This window comes from Larus michahellis, chromosome Z (genome assembly GCF_964199755.1).
Source record: "Larus michahellis chromosome Z, bLarMic1.1, whole genome shotgun sequence".
NCBI classification, from domain to species: domain Eukaryota; kingdom Metazoa; phylum Chordata; class Aves; order Charadriiformes; family Laridae; genus Larus; species Larus michahellis.
Window position 1 is genome coordinate 55546289 of NC_133930.1, and position 20556 is coordinate 55566844.

General features: G+C 46.9%; 1 protein-coding gene across 7 annotated transcripts in view; it reads right to left on the minus strand.

Annotated features, from left to right (window-relative positions):
- Positions 1-10469: 10469 nt before the first annotated feature.
- The window catches only part of PSD3 (pleckstrin and Sec7 domain containing 3), a 114840-nt gene continuing 104753 nt past the window's right edge, over positions 10470-20556 (minus strand). For all 7 annotated transcript variants that reach the window (XM_074571110.1, XM_074571111.1, XM_074571115.1 and 4 more), the window contains one exon: positions 10470-20511. In XM_074571110.1, coding sequence (XP_074427211.1) covers positions 20299-20511 — 213 coding nt within the window. In that variant the 3' untranslated portion in view covers positions 10470-20298. The remainder of the gene's footprint in view (positions 20512-20556) is intronic.

Consider the following 20556-nt stretch of genomic DNA (forward strand, 5'->3'; position numbering starts at 1 on the left):
CCCACCACTGAACTGTCCCCACCTGCAACTGCATCAGAATTGAAACTACCAGAAGCAACAAAAAGCCAAATTTTTCAGAAGTACTTGGCTTCTCAGTAATAAGAAATAGGTGTTTGGCTCCCCAGAAATTTGTAGTTCTATTCAGAAACATAGTTAGTTGCTGATTTTTTTATCTGGCTTTTAAACAGATAACACTTTTCTTGAAACCCTATACGCCTACAGCCCACTAATAGACTTGGAAAGGGTGAATAATCATAGCAGTAACTTTTTTTGGCCAAAGAGGAACATCAAGCTCCATCTAGCAAGTTCTGCCCCCTCTCTTACTTTGCCAGCCCCATCACCACCTTGCGTCACAACGTGGACAATCAGGCAGGAAGCCTGAAGCGACTGTGGGATCTGTTTCCAGGCTCTGAGCAACGATTCATGATTTGCTGACGCTGACACCATGAATGACCTCGAGGCCAAGGTTTGGGGCAAGGGATGGAGATGCTGGTGTTTCTCCCATGCATCCCCTGGTTGCCCTTGCCCCGGCAGTGTTCAATAGCCTCCCCTGCTGCCTGCCCTCTCATCCTCTGACAGCCGGGAGCACTTGGCAGGCTTCTTTGAGACAGACTTCTTCACAGTACCAAGTTTCGGCTCTTCCCCGATTCTCAGCCCTTCAGCCCATTCTGCCTTTGCAGCCTTACCACGACAGATTTTCTTTGCTGCTCTCCCAGAGCACCACCATCCCTTGGGCTGTGACAGCGGGTTTTGCATGCTGGCAGCACAGTTGAGCTCTGTTCTGGCATGTTTGTGGGGCTCACGCCTTTTCCCCTCCCTCCACAAGGGCATCCATGGCCTCAGCCACTGATCCTTCACCCCTGCTGTGCCAGACAGGCCTGTGTGGCCACCCAGACGGGCCATGAGCTCATCCGCTGCCTCTGGGGAGCATTGCTCGCTGCTGCTGTGACCCCTCTGACTCCTCCAGCAGCACTGGCAGAGCAGCACAGCAGGCAGGCGCCTGGCAGGGGACTCGCTATGCTCTGTGTATGGTGCAGGTCACCCACCTTCTCCCTGCCCACCAGCTGAGCCTGGGGGAGATTTCCCAACAGCCCCACACAGCTCAGGGCAGCTGAGGAGGTGCCGCTAATGGGAGAGCTAACAATCTGGGGACTGACAGATCATCAAGAAGGATGTACTCTGGTAATCTGGGCTCAGATGAGACCAGACAACATCTTGGCAAGAGATGCCAAACATCTGCACTGGCAGAGAGAGCCCAGGTGGCCAGGAAAGCCAGCAGGGATGGTAAGGAGTGTGGCAGCAAAGAGGCACTGCACCCCGTTGCAGCTCGGGGTTTCAGGGCAGAGCGCTGTAGGCTGGCACGCTGTGGGGCATAGATGCACAGACCTGGGGGCAGTGGTGTTTTGGAAGGAGCCAGAGAGGATATCTGACTTGGAAAAGTTGGTGGGTTTCAGACGTAGCTCAGCTCCACAAAGGAGCAAGGTGGGGCTTTCAGCTTGAAAGCTCTCTCTCTGCACCCACACCTCGCCGTTGTCCGCTTTCAAGGGAGGCAGTCTGGGGACACACCTAGAAAGCCAGTGAGTTTATATCTATACAGCACTGGGAGAGATCAGAACAACGCACATTCCTCCTGTTGGCATTCTTGTGTTGTTTTTGGCAATGGTATAGACACCTTATGGCTACACGGCACATGTCGGGGATACAACCTCATGGCAAGCGTGGCACAATTTTTTCAAGTGAAAAGCAGTTTACCTAGGCACAAGGTGGATCCCTTGAAATTTTTCCATCAGGGCTGCCCAAGCTCGAACGTGTGGGAACCACAGGGCGATGTTTTCTGGAGCACCTTTTGCAAAAGCTGGGACTCGCTGCACTAAAGGCAACTCATCTGGTGAGATGACAGCTCAGTGCCAGTAATAATAATAACCCCACCCAGTGATTTACAGACTGGGCAGCGCCGGCTCTAGTACATTATCAACAAGGTCATTTTGAGTCTTAAAATTGGGGACTATTTCTTGTTTTCATTATCCAAGGAAAAATCTTGCACTCAAAATACTTTGTTACGGTCTTGGTAAATCCTTCAGTTTTCAGTATCCTTGTTGCTCCTCTTTAGCTTTGTTGTAATCTGACATATCTGTGTTTAATAATTTCTCTGTTACTGAGTTCTTTAAATTATACATAAAGAATGCAAAAACAATCAGAGAGGAACTTGAATATTTCATATTAAAACTAAATGTTTTATAATTGCTTACAGAATGAAATTAATAAGGAAAGTTGGCCAATGCTGTATAATTTATGCTGTGCTTCAGCAGGAAAAGAGGGGCTAGAGCTTAGATTTGTTTGAAGTTGTTCTTTCCTTGTCTCACCTGGCAGGGTGGCAGCCTCTGCCAGGGCAGAGCTAACCTCCACCCTCAATCCAAGCAGCCCCGATTTTTGTTTATTGTGCATAACAACAGCTTTAAGAACAGTTAACAGTAACAATGTTCTGACAATGAGCAAACGGCCACAGTGTGCCTGTTTCTTTGGCTTGGTTTATGTGTCTTCCCTAACTATTTCGTCTGCTAATCTTCATGCTCTGAGGACAGACAGTGTGTCCTGACCCTATTAGCATTTAACTGCAAAAAGTCCGATAAACCTCTTTCTTACCTCTGAATTTTGGCTTGGGTATAAACCTTTGGAACAAGGCCACAGTCTGGAGGCGTGGGGAGGCTTACGCATTGTTTAGCATAGCAGTACTCTGAACTCAGGTGACGACTGTAGTACCAGAGACCACAAATACCTCTGACCAGCTCTACCGCTTGGTCTGAAACTGGGGTTCTGCACTGAGCTAAGAAAGCAGCACATATGCTAGAGGCGTGAGTTGTAATTGCAGAGATGCAGCCCAGTTGCGAAGTTTTCTCTAATGGCAATTCAGAACTAGACAAGCTGAGAGCAAGAATGAAGGGTAAAACCAAGAAGGAATATCTTCATAAAGGAGGTGAAGCTGTCAAAGCAGCTAAAAAGGGAGCAGGCACAAAGCGCTATGCTGCCTTCCCTGGGAGAGGGGAATTCACCTTCCATATGTGCTCGCAAATTCCTCAGTGACCGAGTTACTGAGGCTTTTTGTGCTTCATTTTCCACCTAGAGGACAATAGCACAGGGAGAGGATACAAACAGCTGTGGTCAGATGGCACAATGATAAAAGCTCTGAGGGGCACAGATAAGCAAGGGATGACATACTGCAATGAGACAGTGCTGCAAGTAATGCCAGCAGACAAACAAATTTGGTGTTTTCCCACACCCATCACAGCCAAAGGAGGAACAGCAATCGTAGCATTTCAACATTCAAGGTGTCACAGCGCAAGTACTGACAAAACTCACCAAGCCTCAAGGCATACCTGCTGAGGAGATGTCGAATAAAAATTGTACTTCAACAGGAGGTACCTGAATGGACAAGGAGGGCCATGATTTTTTTTTTTTATCCCTTCTTATTTTAATGTCCTTTGGCAAAATCAGGGTTCCCAGGAGTGGAATGACAAACCTGAAAATCCCATTACATGCAGGTGGATTTGGTTTTCCTCATTTTTTTTAAAGTCATTTAGATGAGAGATGGATCAGAGCAAATTTACAGGGGAAGTTTTCTAGGTTTGGCACTCAAGTGAATCCATAGTTTGTTGCCCACAAAGCTCAATTCTCAGCTGATGAAAGCCAGTAGACGTCTTCTGCCTTTAGCACCTGAGTGATCTTTCCTTGACCATGCTGGAGCTGGGGTTAGTTGCCTCCACCGTGGTTTCAGCCTCCATAATTTTTCAAGTCAAACAACCCCTTAATGCTTGAATCAAGTGGATATTTAAACCCCTCAAATTTAAGGAATCAGCCTTGGTGAGTCAGAGGGAAAAGACTGCTCCTTTGATTGATCGTATCTGTGACTCAAAGCCAAGTACAGATTCAAACAAGCTAAACTGTCCCCAGGGGTCATACAACAGCGTGCCAGGCCTTTTGTATCTCGCATTAAAGTCATACCAGTCTCTGAAAGCCAAGCAGTTTGCAAATCACATGGATTAATATTAATTACTATTGAATGTACACAGCCGAAGACCCTGTCCTGGACAGTTGGCGTTTTAAATAGTATAGGCAGAACTGGTGCGCGCACACACAGCTCTGGTCTTAGTCTGCTCCTGGGGACGCTGAGGGTGAGACCTCCCTGGCTCTTGGGCACAGAGGCAGATCACGGCGGGGGTGTGCTGGAGCCAGCACCTCGGCCTCCAAGGAGCTCCCACCTGGATCAGACCCTTCTCTGGAATCGTGAGAGGCTGAGCACGCGCGAGGCCCTGCAGGACTTCTCCAGCTCCTGGCGCTTGGCAAAGAGGCCCCGTCAGTCAGGCTGCACGCTGAGCTAAACATCGAGACACGTCTGATGAATCACAAGCGCGCAGCACGAGCCCAGAGGGCTGCAAAATACCTCTAGGGACTGGTTTGTGCCAGATGTCTCAGAAAGTTCAAGAGGAATTAGCTAAAGATGTGAATCAATTTGCTGTGGGGTTTCAAAAAGGCATTCGGCTTGCCTCGCTCCCGAAGCTAGGCTGCGTGGAGGCCACCCTGCCTCTGAATCAGTATGCCCACACAGGTCTTCACTGCAGTGCAACTCACCCATTTTAAAGCAGAGTTACCTCACTTGAGGTCTAGCTATCTGGTCAAGCCCTTTGTGGTGGCATCAACTCCCGCGTGGAAGTGGAGCGGCCTTGAGTCACAGTGGAGCTCAGCCACTGTGTTCCTGAAAAGTATCATCTCCAGCCAACGCGTGCTGTGGCTCCAAAGGTTGGTCAACTCATCTTACCTTCCTGACTGTGTGCTGACAAGCCCTAAGAGAAATGATGAGAGACCAAATGAAAAGTTAGTGAACGAGCAAGTCAGTGTAAACTGAGGGTGCCCACCATGGCAGGCAGACACATATCCTGGGAACGATGCAACGGTCCCTCATCTTCAGTCACGAGGCAGCGGAAATGCTACAGCTGTGAGATTTAAGCAGCAGATTGACTGGAAAGCTGATGCCTCAAACTCCCCAACTCCAGTGCTTCCCGGGCAGCTGCTTGTGGTGTCAGCCGGAGGGAGCCCAGTGCCCCAGGCTGGAGAAGGGCAGCGCAGATCACTGAAGCAAAGCCACGCTCCTCAGAGGAGCCGTCGCAGATGGAGGTCCCGGGGAGGCTGAAGTTTGACCAGGAGCATTTGCCTTGCTGTCTGGCTGGGCCCTTCACAGAAGAGGATTTCCCATCCACTGCAAAAATTGCCTTTATATTGCTGTAAGCCAACATGTTCAGTCTCTCCAGTGTCTTCACTGCAGTCATAGGGTGACCTGCTCACCTGCAGGTGAACAAGCAGCTAGGGGTTATGTACCATGAGCAGCTGCCTTTGTGGCTTCACAGTTTTTCTTAGCTCCCAGGGTTGGAGGTTCAGGCCCCAAAACAGATCCAACAAGGGATAGTCAGAAAACTAGCCTGCAAGGAGTCTGGAGAGAAAAAGTAAGCAGCAGCAAAGGAAAACAAAGCTCCCCAAGGTTTCAATGTACCAGGTCCCCATCATCTGCCTACACTTTGCCCACACACAGTTTAATCAGCGTGCCAGGGAGCCTGGCTCCCTGCCAACAGGAATGCAGATTCTGACAATTCATCTAAAGTGCAGTCAGGAATTGCAGCTAAACAGAAAAAGAACTTCTTTTTTGGTGTTTTTTTTTTTTTTTTGGTTTTTGTTTTGTGTGTGTGTGTGTGTGTATATGGGCTTTTTTTTCCCCCCCGAAACAATTACAACCTCTAACTGCCGCCCACACCTCAGTTGCCTGAGAAACGCAGCGTGGGTACGGCTGTGGTAACAAGGACTCGGGTTTTACACCGTACCTGCTATCATTGGCTGTCTGCAAGGCCCCCACAAAACTGTCCCAGCAGGATGTTTTAGCCCAGATATGGAGAGTATTCCTGCCCCAGGCACAGCCCACTACAAGCTCCTGCCACAGTGAGCATCACCCTGGGAGAAGCCAAGGGTGCAGTAATTGGTGTCTTTATTACCCTGGTAAATTATGATGGTAATGGCCTCAGCTCCATCCACCTCAGTCTCAGTACTTGTATTTATGGGGTGCCCAGCACAGTTCAGCCAGGGATGGGATAGGATGGGATGGGATGGGATGGGATGGGATGGGATGGGAAAGGAAGCAGTGAGCAACAAGAGCTGGGTATCACACATGCACTTCTGGCTTGACAGGAGCATTCTCCACACCCGCACTCACAGCAGCATCCCCATCATCACCTTGATCAAAACCACTTCTCAAATGACAGGGCATGTGTCCGTGCTGAAGACTGTACCCCAACAAGTGTCCAGAGACACACACACACATTGGTTAACAAGTCCTGGTTGGAATTACCCTGAAAAGACAAAGTGTGCTTTTTCACACTGGACACCTGGGCAGAGCGGAGGATGTTGCTAAAACTGAATAAAATTATTCACCTTCCCAAAGAGGTGACAGAGACCTCTGCTGCACACTTCTGAGCTCAACATCAAAAGGTGAGGCAGATCGGAAAGATGATTTCTGGCTGAACAAAGACACTTTCTTGAGGTGGGGGCGGGGGGGAAGAAACCACCCACCCACCCCACATATTTTGAATAATCTCTGTATAGTGGTGAGGGGAAAACAGGCTTCAGCTTGGGGTTTTTTTTGTGGGGGGGTTCTGCCTTTTCCATCAAAGCCACTCCCCATTCAGCAGACAGTGCACAGACCCAGGGATGTTGCTGCCTTCCAAACTACAAAGCACAGGAGGAAATATATATCTTGGCTAACTCTGACCAGTTCTCCCTGAAGGCCAGCACACAGCACACTCTCCTGACCCCATGGCAGCCCTGACAGTGTTCAAAGTGCCTCTGCAAACATGGGGGAATGAGAACTTTTCACTAAAAGAGCACTTGGAGAAAGGGACGCATTAGGCAACCTTTACAGGTGGCTGCTCTTTTCTTGTTAACGGATTGCATTTTCCAAGAGATAACTGAACCTGTGTCCTCTTGAGTTGCCTCCCATGCTTTTTCTTTACAGCCTTGTTCAGTTTTCTTCTTGCCTCTGGCTTTCAAACAGTTCCTGGTTGCTCTACCCTTGGGCAAACCCTCCTTGCCATCTTCTTTTCCACAGAGTTTTCAGTCCCCGTATATTCTGCTTTCTTCTGCAGTCTTCTAGTCATCTGTACAGTACATTTCACCTACATTTCAAGACTGCACAGATAAAGGCCCACCAGTACGTTTACACATTCAGACAAGTAGTGTTTGTTCTTTGAGGAAACACGATGCTTGTGCACTATAAAAGTCTGTCCCTGAGATTTTAATTCACAGACCTTGCTTTCCCAATGCATCCATTTTACTGTTATTGTTGCATTCTCAAGACTCATCCTTTTAAGCTTGTGGTTTGTGGTCACTGGCAGAACTCCTGCATAATTCAAATATTTTCAAATATTCCTACAAACATCCTTGCAGTTATCTAAGTCATTAAACTTGTTGTGGCTGAAGCAAGTTAAGATTAAGTACAAATTGTCCTGCAGCCTTTCTCCCCATTAACTGTTATTTCAGGAAGCAACTCCCTCCATTTAGATTGCAAGATCAAGATGTAACCAATTTCGGAAACTACAGTGTTTAGTCATTAAGAAACATATTACTAAGAAACTGGTCAATCTATTAAGTAATCAATATACTGACTATCAAATAAACACACTACTATCATTAATCTGCAATTACACTATTTTCCACCCTGTTACACACAATTATAAAGCTGTTAATCTAACACTCTTAAATCTTATGAATCACACACATCTACTATTCACTTACAAATTCACCACCTTTCCCTCCCTACATGACCTATCACCAGGGTGGAAATCTATCTCTCTGCAGCCCACCCTCTCACAGGGAGTTTTTCAGACACAGACCTGATGGAAAGCCCAACAGGGAGTCCTGCCGGCTCGGGTTTGCAAGCCAGCATCACTGCCATCTGTAGGCACCTGTGCTCTTTTCAGAAGATCCCCCCATCCTTTGTTCTTTACCTGACTTTCTACCTTATTCATAGAATCATAGAATAGTTTTAGTTGGAAGGGACCTTTAAAGGTCATCTAGTCCGACCCCTCTGCACTGAGCAGGGACACCTTCAACTCGATCAGGTTGCTCAGAGCCCCGTCCAACCTGACCTTGAATGTCTCCAGGGATGGGGCAGCTACCACCTCTCTGGGCAACCTGGGACAGTGTTTCACCACATTCAGTGTAAAACATTTCTTCCTTCTACCTAGTCTAATTCTACCCTCGTTTAGTTTAAAACCATTACCCCTTGTCTATTGCAACAGACCCTGCTAAAAAAATTTTACCCACCTTTTCATTTTTTCCATTTGTGGAACAACCTTTTTGCCACCCTTGGATCTGCAAACCTGGCATGGTGGCTAGCTGTCGTGCAGTAGTTCATGTTTTCTAGGATGGCCCTTTTTCTGGGAGAAATGGCTACTATAGCTGCTGGCATAATTTCTTTTGAGAAACATCAATTTATCAGCAAATGTGGAAAGAAAGAGCTGGAACATGCAATGGCCTGACAGACAAAAACCTGGGTCATCATCATGTCATTCCCCTTAAAAGCCACCAGGTATTTTCTCTTTTCTTGCTGTACAAGGAGGCCACTGCAGTACATCAGTGCTCTGCTGGGTAAGAACTTTCTTCCTGTTTCTAATCTAGAGATACCTGTGACAATTTCAGAGCAAGCTGTGCTTTCCTTTTGGGCTAAGTCACTCTCTCATGCTACCTTATTTATAAATACCCAAAGAGATATGTAGCTTCTATGGAGGTTTCACCTGCATACTTTCAGGCTGCCTTGATAATTATATTCTGGTTGGAAACTTGAACTGAAAATGGACAATGAAGAGAATACAAATGCATCTGTCTTTCACTTTGCACCTGTTCTGTTATTTTGTTCTAGTTTAATGCATTGTGAGCAACGTGATGAGACTAATGATTCTGGGCAGAAAGGGATCACCAGAAAATGCTCAGCAATGACTTTGTCAGCTAGAAAGACAAAATAGGAAAAGATGTGGTGAGCAGCACTGACATTAGCATTCAGACACGGTTAAAACATTGATTTGGGCTTAAAGGAGGCATTTAATACATCTTTGTAAAATACTCCCACCTATCCTCACCAGCACTTTGTTTAGTCTTTTCGCAAAAGATGTACTAATCCAGGAACATACAGTGGAACCAAAAACCCAGAGTGTTTTGAAGTTATCAGGATGGAACAGCGATGAAAAAATCTGACATCCCATGGCATAGTGTGAAGAAAAAAAAGTGCATGACTACCTCAAATGCTGGAGGTCTTGCCATTCATCTAAAGGCAACATGCTCTAGAAGGAAAGAAGACAAAAACCCAACCATCTCAAGATAGTGAAACATTCACAGAGATTTTGGTAAGAAAAACATGTCTTCCCTGCTATTGTCTCCAAATACAAGTTCCCAGCCCTGCTGTAAAGCTTCTCCATGCCCCTGGTATTGGACATGTCTTCTTCATTTGCCCTGATACTCACTCTCTACACAGTATCGCACGTCCCCCACTGAGCCATGTCCAACCCAAGAACTGTAAGCACAAGGCTGTTTGCTTTCTGTGTGTTGTACAGCTTGTTTCCTCTCACTGGATAGCCATTTGTTTCCTCTCAAATGGATAGCCATTTGTTTCTTGCCCAGTCCCACCTCTGTCTTTCTCCAGTTCCCTTTTTTCTTTATTGTCCGATTTTTCTGCCTCTCATGGGTCCTTGCTTCCCATCCAGCAGGCTAACAGCAATTCCCAACTTTAACAGTGCCCTCAAACAAACTACCTCATAAAGATTTTGAGGTCAACTCCCAATCATTTTGGAACAGCTGTTTGCTGTAACCTCCCTTTTCCAGCCCATGTGCTGGCAAAACTATTTTTAATTTTTAATTAGCCAGTCCTCTTCTTGGCATCTCTTCACAGCTAAGTGGTGGTAACTGTGCAGGCTTCACCCACTGTAACAGCCTGGAGGGGAAGCCACCTCTTTCAGAGGTGCAGAAGGAAGAGAGAGATGCTCCAGCTGTCCTCACGCAGAACTAATGTCCATGCAGTACCCCTGGCTCCGTTGGTTACTCCAATCACACGCCTCCTCGTGCTCCCTTCAGTAAGGAGTGTTTGCTATATATTTGTGTGGGGCTACACTGGCCTCTGCCCTGGCAGAGGTATTCAGGTCCAGCCTGTGTTTCTGTAAGGCAGGCAGTACATGCACCCTCAGCTCAGGAAACTTTGAAACTGCTGACTGCCAGAAGTCAGAAAGGCGCACTAGTGAAAGGGGCTGCACCTGCTAATTAGTCTGTATCTTCCCTGAGCAGGACAGCCAGAGGCTACTGTATGAGCCAGTAAAGCCACCTTCATGTCCTTACTCGTAGGAAGCAACGGTAAGGGCTTCAAAAAAAACCAACATTCAACTGCAGAAGATGAAATACATTTGGTTTATTTCTTTCTAAAGTTTGTACATATACATATATCATTATACATATGTGAGATCCTTCACTAGGGTTGCTTGATTTCAATTACATAAAAATTATTGGGAGGCTTGCAGGCTCTCTGTTGCCCGTAAGCAACATTTATTCCAACTTATAAAAACACAGAGGAACAGAGTTATAGTCAGGAACATGGACACAAGAGAGGAGTCTACTTTATATCTCACAGTTTCAATACATCAAAGGCAAATTATTTGTCTGTATACCGTAGGCTTACTTTATCAGCAATGATAAAATAGAGGAAAATATTTATATACAGTCACCTCAAGTGAAAAATAAAGCAATGTAAACTTAAATTCCAAAATATTATTTTAAATGATATAACAATATCCCCAAAAGTCCTTCTTCCAAGGAGAAGAGGACTGATTAAGTGCCTTCATTTATCAGGAAATGATCATTCTAGTACCAGTTACATGAAGCAGAATAAGGGAGGGCATCCTGTGGTACCTGTAGAAAAGACTGACAACTCTGCTTCAGGAAAGCATCTCTGTGTAAGCAAGTATGTTTCAGTCCTTATGGACATCAGCAGCACGTGGAAACACCTCCCATGAACCAGGGCTTGACTTAAGTCTGCACAGCTCTGACTCTGACCACTGAGGAGTATGCTTTCTGGCCATGCATGTTCCCAGGGACAAAACGGGGTGCCCTGCTGGTAGGACAGCCTCAAACCTGAGACAATGACCACCTCAAGAGTCAGAGCAGCAAGTTTCATGCTGCTGGAGAAGATTTAGTGATTACCTCAATGCTGCTTCACAGCAGACCAAGAAGTTACCACAAATCAGTGAGACCGGGACTGCGTCTCTAGTGTGTTGCATGAAAAACACTCCGGCAACTCAGTGATGAGAGTAAATTGAGTTCACGGTTATCAGAAAGAAGGTTCCTACACTTGGCAAAAGGGATAGGAGGCCACCCAGAGGAAAGGTCTTGCAAGGACTGCCGTCCGGTCCTGTACGGTTAGTTCTGCACACAAGAGATACACAGCGTGTGTGTACATGCATGTGCAATGTCTTTCTGCACTACCACTACAAGAGTTGGTCTTCCCATACAGGTACCATGCAACAATAACTGAAAATTCAGTCCCCTTTCTCAGCCTGAGGGAAAACAACTCTGTAACAGCTCAGTTGGAGGGGAAACGACACTTCCTAACTGTGATTCTGAGTGCCACAGTGCTCACCCTCATCTTCCCACTACATCACCACAGGAGGCAGGTAACCCAAGGGAGAAGCTCAGCACCTGAAAAAGGATTACGGGATTACAGCTCGCCCAAAGCAAGGTGATGGGGATGTCCCTCTTCATTTCATCCAGAGCTGCAGTCCATTCCCATCTCAGTCCTGCAAGACATGATCACTCTGGCCACGGACCAGTGAAGCACAAAGGTATGGCTTCACTGAAGTTGCTCAAGTGCTTCAAGGTAACTGCATGATGAGAGTTTTATGACTCCAGGTAAGAATCCCACCCTCAGGCTTTGTTCCCCCTTTCCAGGGATAATGCAGATAATGCTAGTGTTACCCTGACTAGAGCACAACAGGAAAACCCACTGGGTTTCCTTAAGTCTTTCTACTTAGACCAGCAACTTGCTAAAAGTTTATTTAAACCTCCCCAGTGGAAACCTCTGGGAGGCATACAAGATGCCCAAGAGTGAGAATTCAGCCCTGCTGCTCTTCCCTGACAATGAGCCAGACGTTCTTCTGTAATATGTGCAGTTGCAGAAAGAAACCCTCACTACTGCTGTACGGCTGTATCTGCAGAAGACATCACAGGCACCTGTCCTGCTCGGACACTTTTTTTGATGTCCCCTTGCTGAATTTTCACAGAGTGAGGTCAACATTTTCAGAAGTAAAGCTGTGTATTAGATCCCCGGAGTGTGATTTTCAGAAGAAGTCAGCACAGACACTCCTGGTGCAGGCATCGGCTGACATCAACAGGGAGAGAGTTAGCCCAGTGTTGAGCTAGCAGAAAATCACACCCAGTAATCCTTGCTCAGACTCTCAAATATAGGCCTTTGCTTTCAACATGCGGAACAACAGGCAGCCCCTGATGGACAAACACATGGAGATCAAGGCAGCTCAAGGGATACCCTAAATCTGTGAAAGGTCTGATGACTGTTTACGCTAATTTGAGAACAACTAGAACAACAAGCATCCTAACAAAGTTTGCAGCTGCTGAAGTGCTTTGACCAAAATAAGCCTCAGAAAAGAACAGCAGCCTTTGGAGTGCTGAGCCACAGAAGCCATACTATACCTATGAAATACAAACACACATCTACAGGCATCACTTAAATATGTTCACCATGTAATGTAAGCCTCAGATTGTACCTCACGCAAAGAGTAGTGATTTTAAATTTTTCAAACTGCCAAAAAACTCTGTTCTTTTAGCCAAGTTATAATCCCAGCCTCAAGTAAGAGGATACAGTTGTCATGAATATGTACAAATTAAAAAAACCCCACACAACCCACCCCTGTTCTCATCCTACAGTCTTTCAGAATTTGACAGCACTAAGCATGAGGTTTTCATAAGTGTGTAAGTGATTTAAGACTTACATGACCAATAGCGTTTGCCCTGTGCAGTGACACAGACTGGATATCATCGATCTCCCTTCTCCCAGCAAGGAGCTCAGGAGAGTCAGAGGATTTTGTGTCAAACCAAGTCTCCATGGCAGCTTGGCTAGCTGCTCTGTGGTTACACCAGGATATTCACTTGGTCCAAGGCAAAGCAGAAACCTTGCCTGCTTCGACAAAAATAATCTTCTTGTGATGGTCTCATTTAGGTGAGTTACATACAGAACCACTCCTATAGGGTGGCTACTAATTAAGTGGTTTATGTCGGAAAAAAATCCTGCCCTTGTAGTTTGCAGCACTTTCAATCCTTGCATTGCTAGGTGATGTACTTTTTCTCAGTCCAAATGAACCTTTGGCCTGTACCCCAGCTGATTCCTGGCCCAGATTTAACAGCAGATGCCATGGGAGGTCCCTCATTGCTTAAACATTTATAATTTTTACAGAGTAGTTCATTGTGCAAAGGGGAGGACAGAGAACGCTTTGAGCTGGCCTAAATTTGCTCCTTCTGACCATGGGAGCAAAGTCAGGTCAATGGTGCGGCCTTTGGGAAAGCTGTTGCTTACATTTGCTGAGGGAAGTGCTCTAATAAAAAAATAAAATACAGCCTCAATGCACGGACAACAAGCAAGGTGTCTTCTCTCAGGCTGGGCTGAGCCTGCCTCCATTCACTGTTCAACTGGATATTGCCAACAGGAGAGCAGGTATTCCCAAATGGCATCCGGACTCATTTTCTTGGGACCTCTCCTCCCTGCTCTTCTTTAAACCAGCCTCCTAATAACGGGACTGTGTCACCCCTGAATGAGGGTGCTGCTGTCACAAGGGAGAAAAGCAGCAGGCAGTAGAGACAGTTGGTCAAGCAGCGCAGTGTAGGTGGAAAAGGAAGCCAGCATTTCTAATTACCTGCAGCACTGAGGGTAATGCTCAAACTCAGAGTCTGCAGCAGGTGAGCAGCCACAGAGGGTGGCACTGGCTTTCTGACTGTCTTCCTACAGCATCGTTTGTCCTCTGCACTGCTGCTCAGCTTAGGTGATGTCATTTCTCAGGAGGCTGACAAAGCCTCTTCTTGCTGGAGCAAATGTTCAGGTCCTACACAGTGAAGCTCCAGGTGAAGCAGATCACTACACTACACCTATGGTGCCAGGAGAGCTCTGGGAGAGAGGAGAGGCCAGGCACATTTGTTCTATGTGCAATAAAAAAATCCTCTAACAAAGCACAAGCTGGAGACGAGCTCTTTCAAAGAAATTTCTGAGACAGCTTCTTTGGCTTACCCCTCTAGGCAGCCTAGATATCAGATGCTGGGAACACACGCTGGTTGTGCTCTGGGGAGAAATGTGGACTTCATAACTGCCCTCTCAGAGCAGATGTGATGTCCCAGAGCCTGGGGAGCAATACCGGGGAAACTTTAAACAAGCAGCAAGCTGGAAGATTGCTTGAGATAAGGTGTGTATAATGCCTTTGCCTCTGCAAAAGCAGACGGTGTTTCCAGCAACAATAACATCTCTCTGTGCTTGGGGGGCACTGGTTGAAAATGGCTTTTTAAAAAGTCTTTAATTTTTTTTAAACACAGCTCCCCAGAAGGATGCAAAACGTATGACCTGATTTGGAAAGTACCCAACTCCTTGCAAAACAGTGTTTCAAAGTTTCCCCACAGCACGGGTTGCTCTGCCTCCAAGGCTTCTGGAAAGGAGATTAGGAACGTCACAAGTGTCTGGTCTGAGTGTGGGAGGGGGGACCATGCGTCCCCGCAGCGTAACGGTAGAGAATCACGGCAGTCTGAAACTCTGTCTCACACCTCCCAGCTATAACTGTGGCTGGAAACATAGGCTACCAACGAGCAGAATGAAAAATCTGTTCACAGGGTTATCCATTCAACACAGCACTGCTTCAGAGCAGGTTTTCTCAAGGCAAGACGGGACAGTCAAATTTTCTGGATTTCTAAAAGCATGGAAGGAAAGAGACCTGTTATACAGAAGCAGCTGAGGTGCTAAGATGACAGATAGGAGCAGCTTGACAGAAAAGGCGGAGTTGCTGTCAGAGTAACTGCGATAAGGTCCAAATTGATTTAGGGATAGAGAATGCAGACACGGTAAGTGGTACGCCGCCTGCAGCGAAAGTCTTCCCTGCTTTCAAGAGGAACATTACCATGCAATGCCTCCAGAAGCCCAGTGATAACCCTGCCACCTTTGCCTTTCTGCACTGCCACAACCATCTCTTCACTGAAGGAGCTGCTCTAATCAAGTGAGAACCTCACTCCCCGACCAAAGAAAGGCAAAAATATTGGCTGTTTAAAGCCAGAAGAACAACCATCCTTGTTACCAGAAGGCACTGGAGCTGTGAAAAGTCACTGAACAATTCCAGTCTCTGGAGGTTTGCTAGTCCAAACTCCTGCTCAAAGCAGGGCTGCACTGAGCACTGCTCTCTAGGAGAGACCCAAAATGTGGACAGCCAACACCCTGGGAGTAGGTGGGATCAGAGGGAAAGCACTTAAGGGATGAGCTGTTACAAGCCCTTAGAAAGCTTCTGGTAACCGTTTACAAGTGGCTGGCTATAGATGAAAAACTGTTTGAGTCAGCATCGCAGCTGAACAGCGTTCCCCCACAGCAATGCTGCATTAATCACTCTGCTGGCTGACTTATCTCTCTACATCAATTAAAGACACAACATAAATACTGGATTAAAAAGCTGTAGTCATGTTCACTGGTCCATGCGTGATTTATCTGCAAGACGCACACAAACACACAGCCAGCCCAGAGAGCCTCTTTCGCAGCCACTGCTGAACAGAAACCATCTCAACCAGACCCCTGCATCCTTCTGGCTCACAGAGGAGAGCACAGTTGCAGCTTCAGGAGAGTATCTATCTCACCTGCTTTTGTTGCTGAGTGAGGAGAGGGCAATTTTGTCCTTCTCCCTCACCTCTCTGCTGTCAGATGCAGAGCCAGTAAGGTCCTCTCTCCTCCCTCAGCTAGGAAGAGGAGATGGTCCAGCCCCTGGAGGGGGAGCAACCAGGAATGCTTCAGAGCAGGACTCATCCCTCCAGGACCTCTGTCTGCATGTTGAGCAGGGGTGATGAGAGGGGCCGTTGGCCCCATTGGCCCCATCCTGCTCCACTCCTTGCATCCCTCCTCTCGACATGCAGGCAGAGGCTTTGCCTGAGCGATGGTCGCATGGTGCAGCAGGGAAGATGACAAGGGAGAATGGCACCTCCCTGCAGAACCAAGGCAAAGGCTGGCTTGCATGCACACATGCTTGTGGTGGTCTGCCAGTAACTCCTGCTTGCACTGAGCAGCCCCAGAAAGCTGCAGGATGCTCTGTTAATAGCGAGACCAGGTCCATGGTGTGTCCCAGAGGAAGGCTAGAAATCAGCAGAGTATCCTAATATACTGCAACAGGAGCTCCTGAGTCACTGAGGTCAAGCACTGATCTCTGCTAAAGGCAAATATTTCAGCAAAGAAAGGCAGGGTACTGGCTAGCAGGTACCATGCAAAGCTATCTCACCAGACTCTCAGTGGTGCCACCCAAGAAGAAGCACTGCTGAGACCTCCTGTGAACCTGCCTTCACCCTTTGCAATAGCATCGGGGGGAAAAAAAGCAAATTACAGTACTGCTTAGTAGATGATCCTATTCACAAGGGAATCCATCAGCCTTAGGCACTCACAACAGGATCACCTTTTTCTCTCAGCCTCTGAAATGAGCATTTTCACATGGGTGCCTGGGATGTGTAGAATTTGTAAAGCAATGGAGCAAAATGGCATTAATTAAAACTTGAGCAGAACCTGACAAATTCTCTGCAAACTAATCTGCACGCCTCAGCAGTCTCCCCAAGAGTGCTCCAAGCTCAACAAATGTTTAATGGCTAAAAAATGCAGTAAAAAACTGCATTTACTAAGCCCAGATGAGACTTAAAAAATATACCCTAATCCATTTAGAAGTATAGATGGAAATAGAGAATAAATAATGAAAAATGACAAAAAAAAAACACACCAACATTTTTGCAGTTCACTTTTTGACTTTTCCTATTGCTTCAAATCATCTCCTCTGCAATGACTTTGAAGAGGAATTATCCAGTTTCTGTGTCAAAGCTGGTAAACGCATTTTACAAGAACAATTTCTTTTTGAGATCAGCAATTTAGCTGCAGTCTACAGGAACCAGAATATTTTAAAAGACAGGAAAAAAAGTTAAATGTCACCTCTTTGCTTTTGAAAGCACTGCACTCCATAATCACAAGAAGTTTGCTGGGCATGTTCCTGCCTGCCTTCAAAAAACTCATCTAGACAACCCTGCCCTGACAGCCAAGCAGGGCCCATTTACAAATCTGCACATTTTTTTTGTTTCTGCTGCATGCTTCTGAACACCGTATCTAAGACAGGACAAGTTTTCTTCTCAAATGTGCATTTGGCATTCCCCAAATGAATTTTTCCTTCTCTCTCTTCTGCTTTTTTGTTTTAAACTACCAGAGCATGACGAACAGCCGCAGGGATCTCCTGGCTTTGTTTCCCCTCCATGACCTGTTGATCAATGTTGATTAATTCAAACAATCCCTCCCAATGAGCACTATCATGCACCTGTCTACACTGAGTCTCCTAACACAGCATGCCGCGCCACATCACTTTGGCTCCAGCACCAGAAGGCATCTCTCTTCTTCAGGACGAGGAGTGAACATTTGCTCCACTGTAAGCGTATACAACTTCTAAAGCCCCAGTGCTTGGGAACCACTGTTGGCTTCTACTCAGGACTCCGCAGCTTTTAGAAACGTTGCCAGGGTTAGTGGCTGACCTCCTGACTTCTACCATGGAGCAGCCACTTTCAGTGGCAGATGCCAGATGTGTGAGTGTCCCTACATCACATTTGGAAACAGTCCCATCTGGTTTTGGTGATGGACTGCAACTGCAAGGATCGATTCGCTCCAACACCTCCCGGCATCTGAGACCACAACATCCTTGTTACAGCCAACAGCGAGCACAACACCGGGAAAGCTGTTGCACGGTGGTCCTCAGTGGGGGAGGCAAGTCACAAGGTGCCTGTTAAGGTCCTTCTCTCTTTGATCACTCCCTGTCCTGCCCACTGAACTGGCAGTTCAGTAAGCTAGATTAATTGACTTGGACCCTTCGGGAAGTCTGGCAGAGCAGAAATCCACTCAGGTGGTAATTTTTTTTGATGTGTGGCCCTTCAACTACTTAGCTGGGAACACCAGCACATTTCTAAACAGTCCTTGCATTGATCTTGATGTTTCTTTATGCATTAAGAATTACATCCATCAGAAAGGCTGCCTTGTGCCAGGCACAACAAAAATAAGAGCAATAATTTTCAACTGTCCCTCAACGTTACCTCCCAAAGCACTCTGTGGGAAAGGCCAGTTTGGTTGTACTGCTCCACATAGGGAAAGGGCAATGCAAAATGGGAGAGACCTGTCCAAGCTCACCCTGTGGGCCAGTATCAAACTCGAGATTAAAACCCAGGGTGTTAAGTAACAGGTGAGCCAGTGCTCTCTGCAGAGCCACGCTGCCGCCCAGGTGAGAGGGGCTGGGAAGCAGGAAAATGATTTCTACATCATATTTCTACTCCCTACGCCTGAAAGACTGCTGGCCCCCCTGAGGGTCTGTGGCACAAACAGGGGCCTTCACAGAATCACAGAATGGCAGGGGTTGGAAAGGACCTCATCATCTAGACCACTCCCTCCCCCTGCTAAAGCAGGTTCACTTAGAGCAGGCTGTACAGGATTACATCCAGGTTTTTTTTTAGTATCTCCAGAGATGGAGACTCCGCAACATCTCTGGGCAGCCTGTTCCAGTGCTCTGTCACCCTCAAAGTAAAGAAGTTTTTCCACGTGTTCAGACAGAACTTCCTGTGTTCCAGTTTGTGCCCATTGTCCCTTGTCCTGTTGCTGGGCTCCACTGATGGCATGGAAAGTTCTGCCCACGGTGGTCTCTCCCTGTCCTGCACTCCCTGCCCTGAAAGCCTGGTGCAGGGTATGCAGGAGGTGCAAGGCGGGCTGGTTCCCTGCAGATGGAGGGTAGGATCTGCCAAACTTGGGGCTGCCTTGTGCTGACCTCCTGGCATGGAGGAGCCAGGACAGCATCAAACCCTGTCCTGCAGCAAGGACAGGTCTGTCCCATTCTCCGGTCTGCACCAGCCTTTTCCACCTGTATGTGAGCTAAAGCAGGAAAATGGAGAGCTAAGGAGAATCCCTTCCTGAAGAGAAAAGGCAAAGTGCTTTGTCACTAGCAGAGAAATTGCAAACACCTATATGTGCACACCAACAAGGACACTCCTGGAAGGGGAAGCATCGGGGCACAATATATCATAAGGCTCTATATAGCAGCTAAGTGAGAGCGTATAGTTAAAAACTACTCAGAGGCCCTTTGCCTTTAAAATACAATACTAATGGCTGACATCTACAGCATCCTCCTCTGCAAATAAATTTACAGCCCAGGTTCATTCCGACTGGGTAATCTCTAATCTCCCTGATTGCAGAGACAGCATGGATTTGGATACCACCCAGACTGCTAACTCAGGAGAAGACTCTTTGCTTGGAAAGAAGCAAACAAATTATTCCAATGCTGTCATCCCAGCATTGCCAGAGGTTTCCAGGTTTCATTCTGTTGCACTCGTGGGTCCAGGGTCAATGCAATAAGATAAGCAACAGTGACTATTTGCTGTAGCACCTGCTGCTAAGTACCAGTACCAACATGCCCTGCATTGTCAGGAAACCAGTGCTCCCAGCACCCTTAGGCTCTAGCCAGCCTTCTGCAGCTGCCCGTTTGCACAGCGTTTCTTACAGCTGCAGCTCGCATTCACAGCTCTGCAGCATTTGTCCAGTTACTTTCCCACCCACCACGTAAATAAAGTGACAAGTGACTTGAGAGATGAAAGCCACGTGCCGATGGGAGGAGATAAACGGGGAAGAGACAGAATATACGTCACAGCGCTCTACCCCTCCCCCACCTCCTTTAGAAACAGAACAACACAAAAAAGTCCCGATGCTTCAATTGCTAAATGACAAATTAACAAAGCAAAGCAAAGCAGGAGCAAAGACATCTCCCACAATCTGCACAGAAACAGCAAAATATACAATAGAAAATGTCACTAACACCCCATTCAGGCAGATGCACTTATTTTTTGTGAATGACAGGTTATTAAATGAAAAAATTTTGACCACCGGTACTTTGCTGCATGGCTGTTCCCCTAGTTGTTATTTCCACCCTAAGTGACCTTCTGCTTAATGCTGGGTGTTTCTGGCCTGTAGTCCTTCCTCTCCGAGACATTGCGTTTCACCTTGGCACTAACTGGAGACTCCTGATTCAACGAGGGACTTGAATGGGATTTCTTCAGTCCTGGTGCATCGTTCTCTCCTTCACTCAGCAGCTCCTTCACCCCTTCCTTCAGGAGGCCAACATAAATCTCATAGCGATTTTTCTGGAGAATGAAAAGAAAGGCCTGCATTAGTCTGGAAGAAATTCT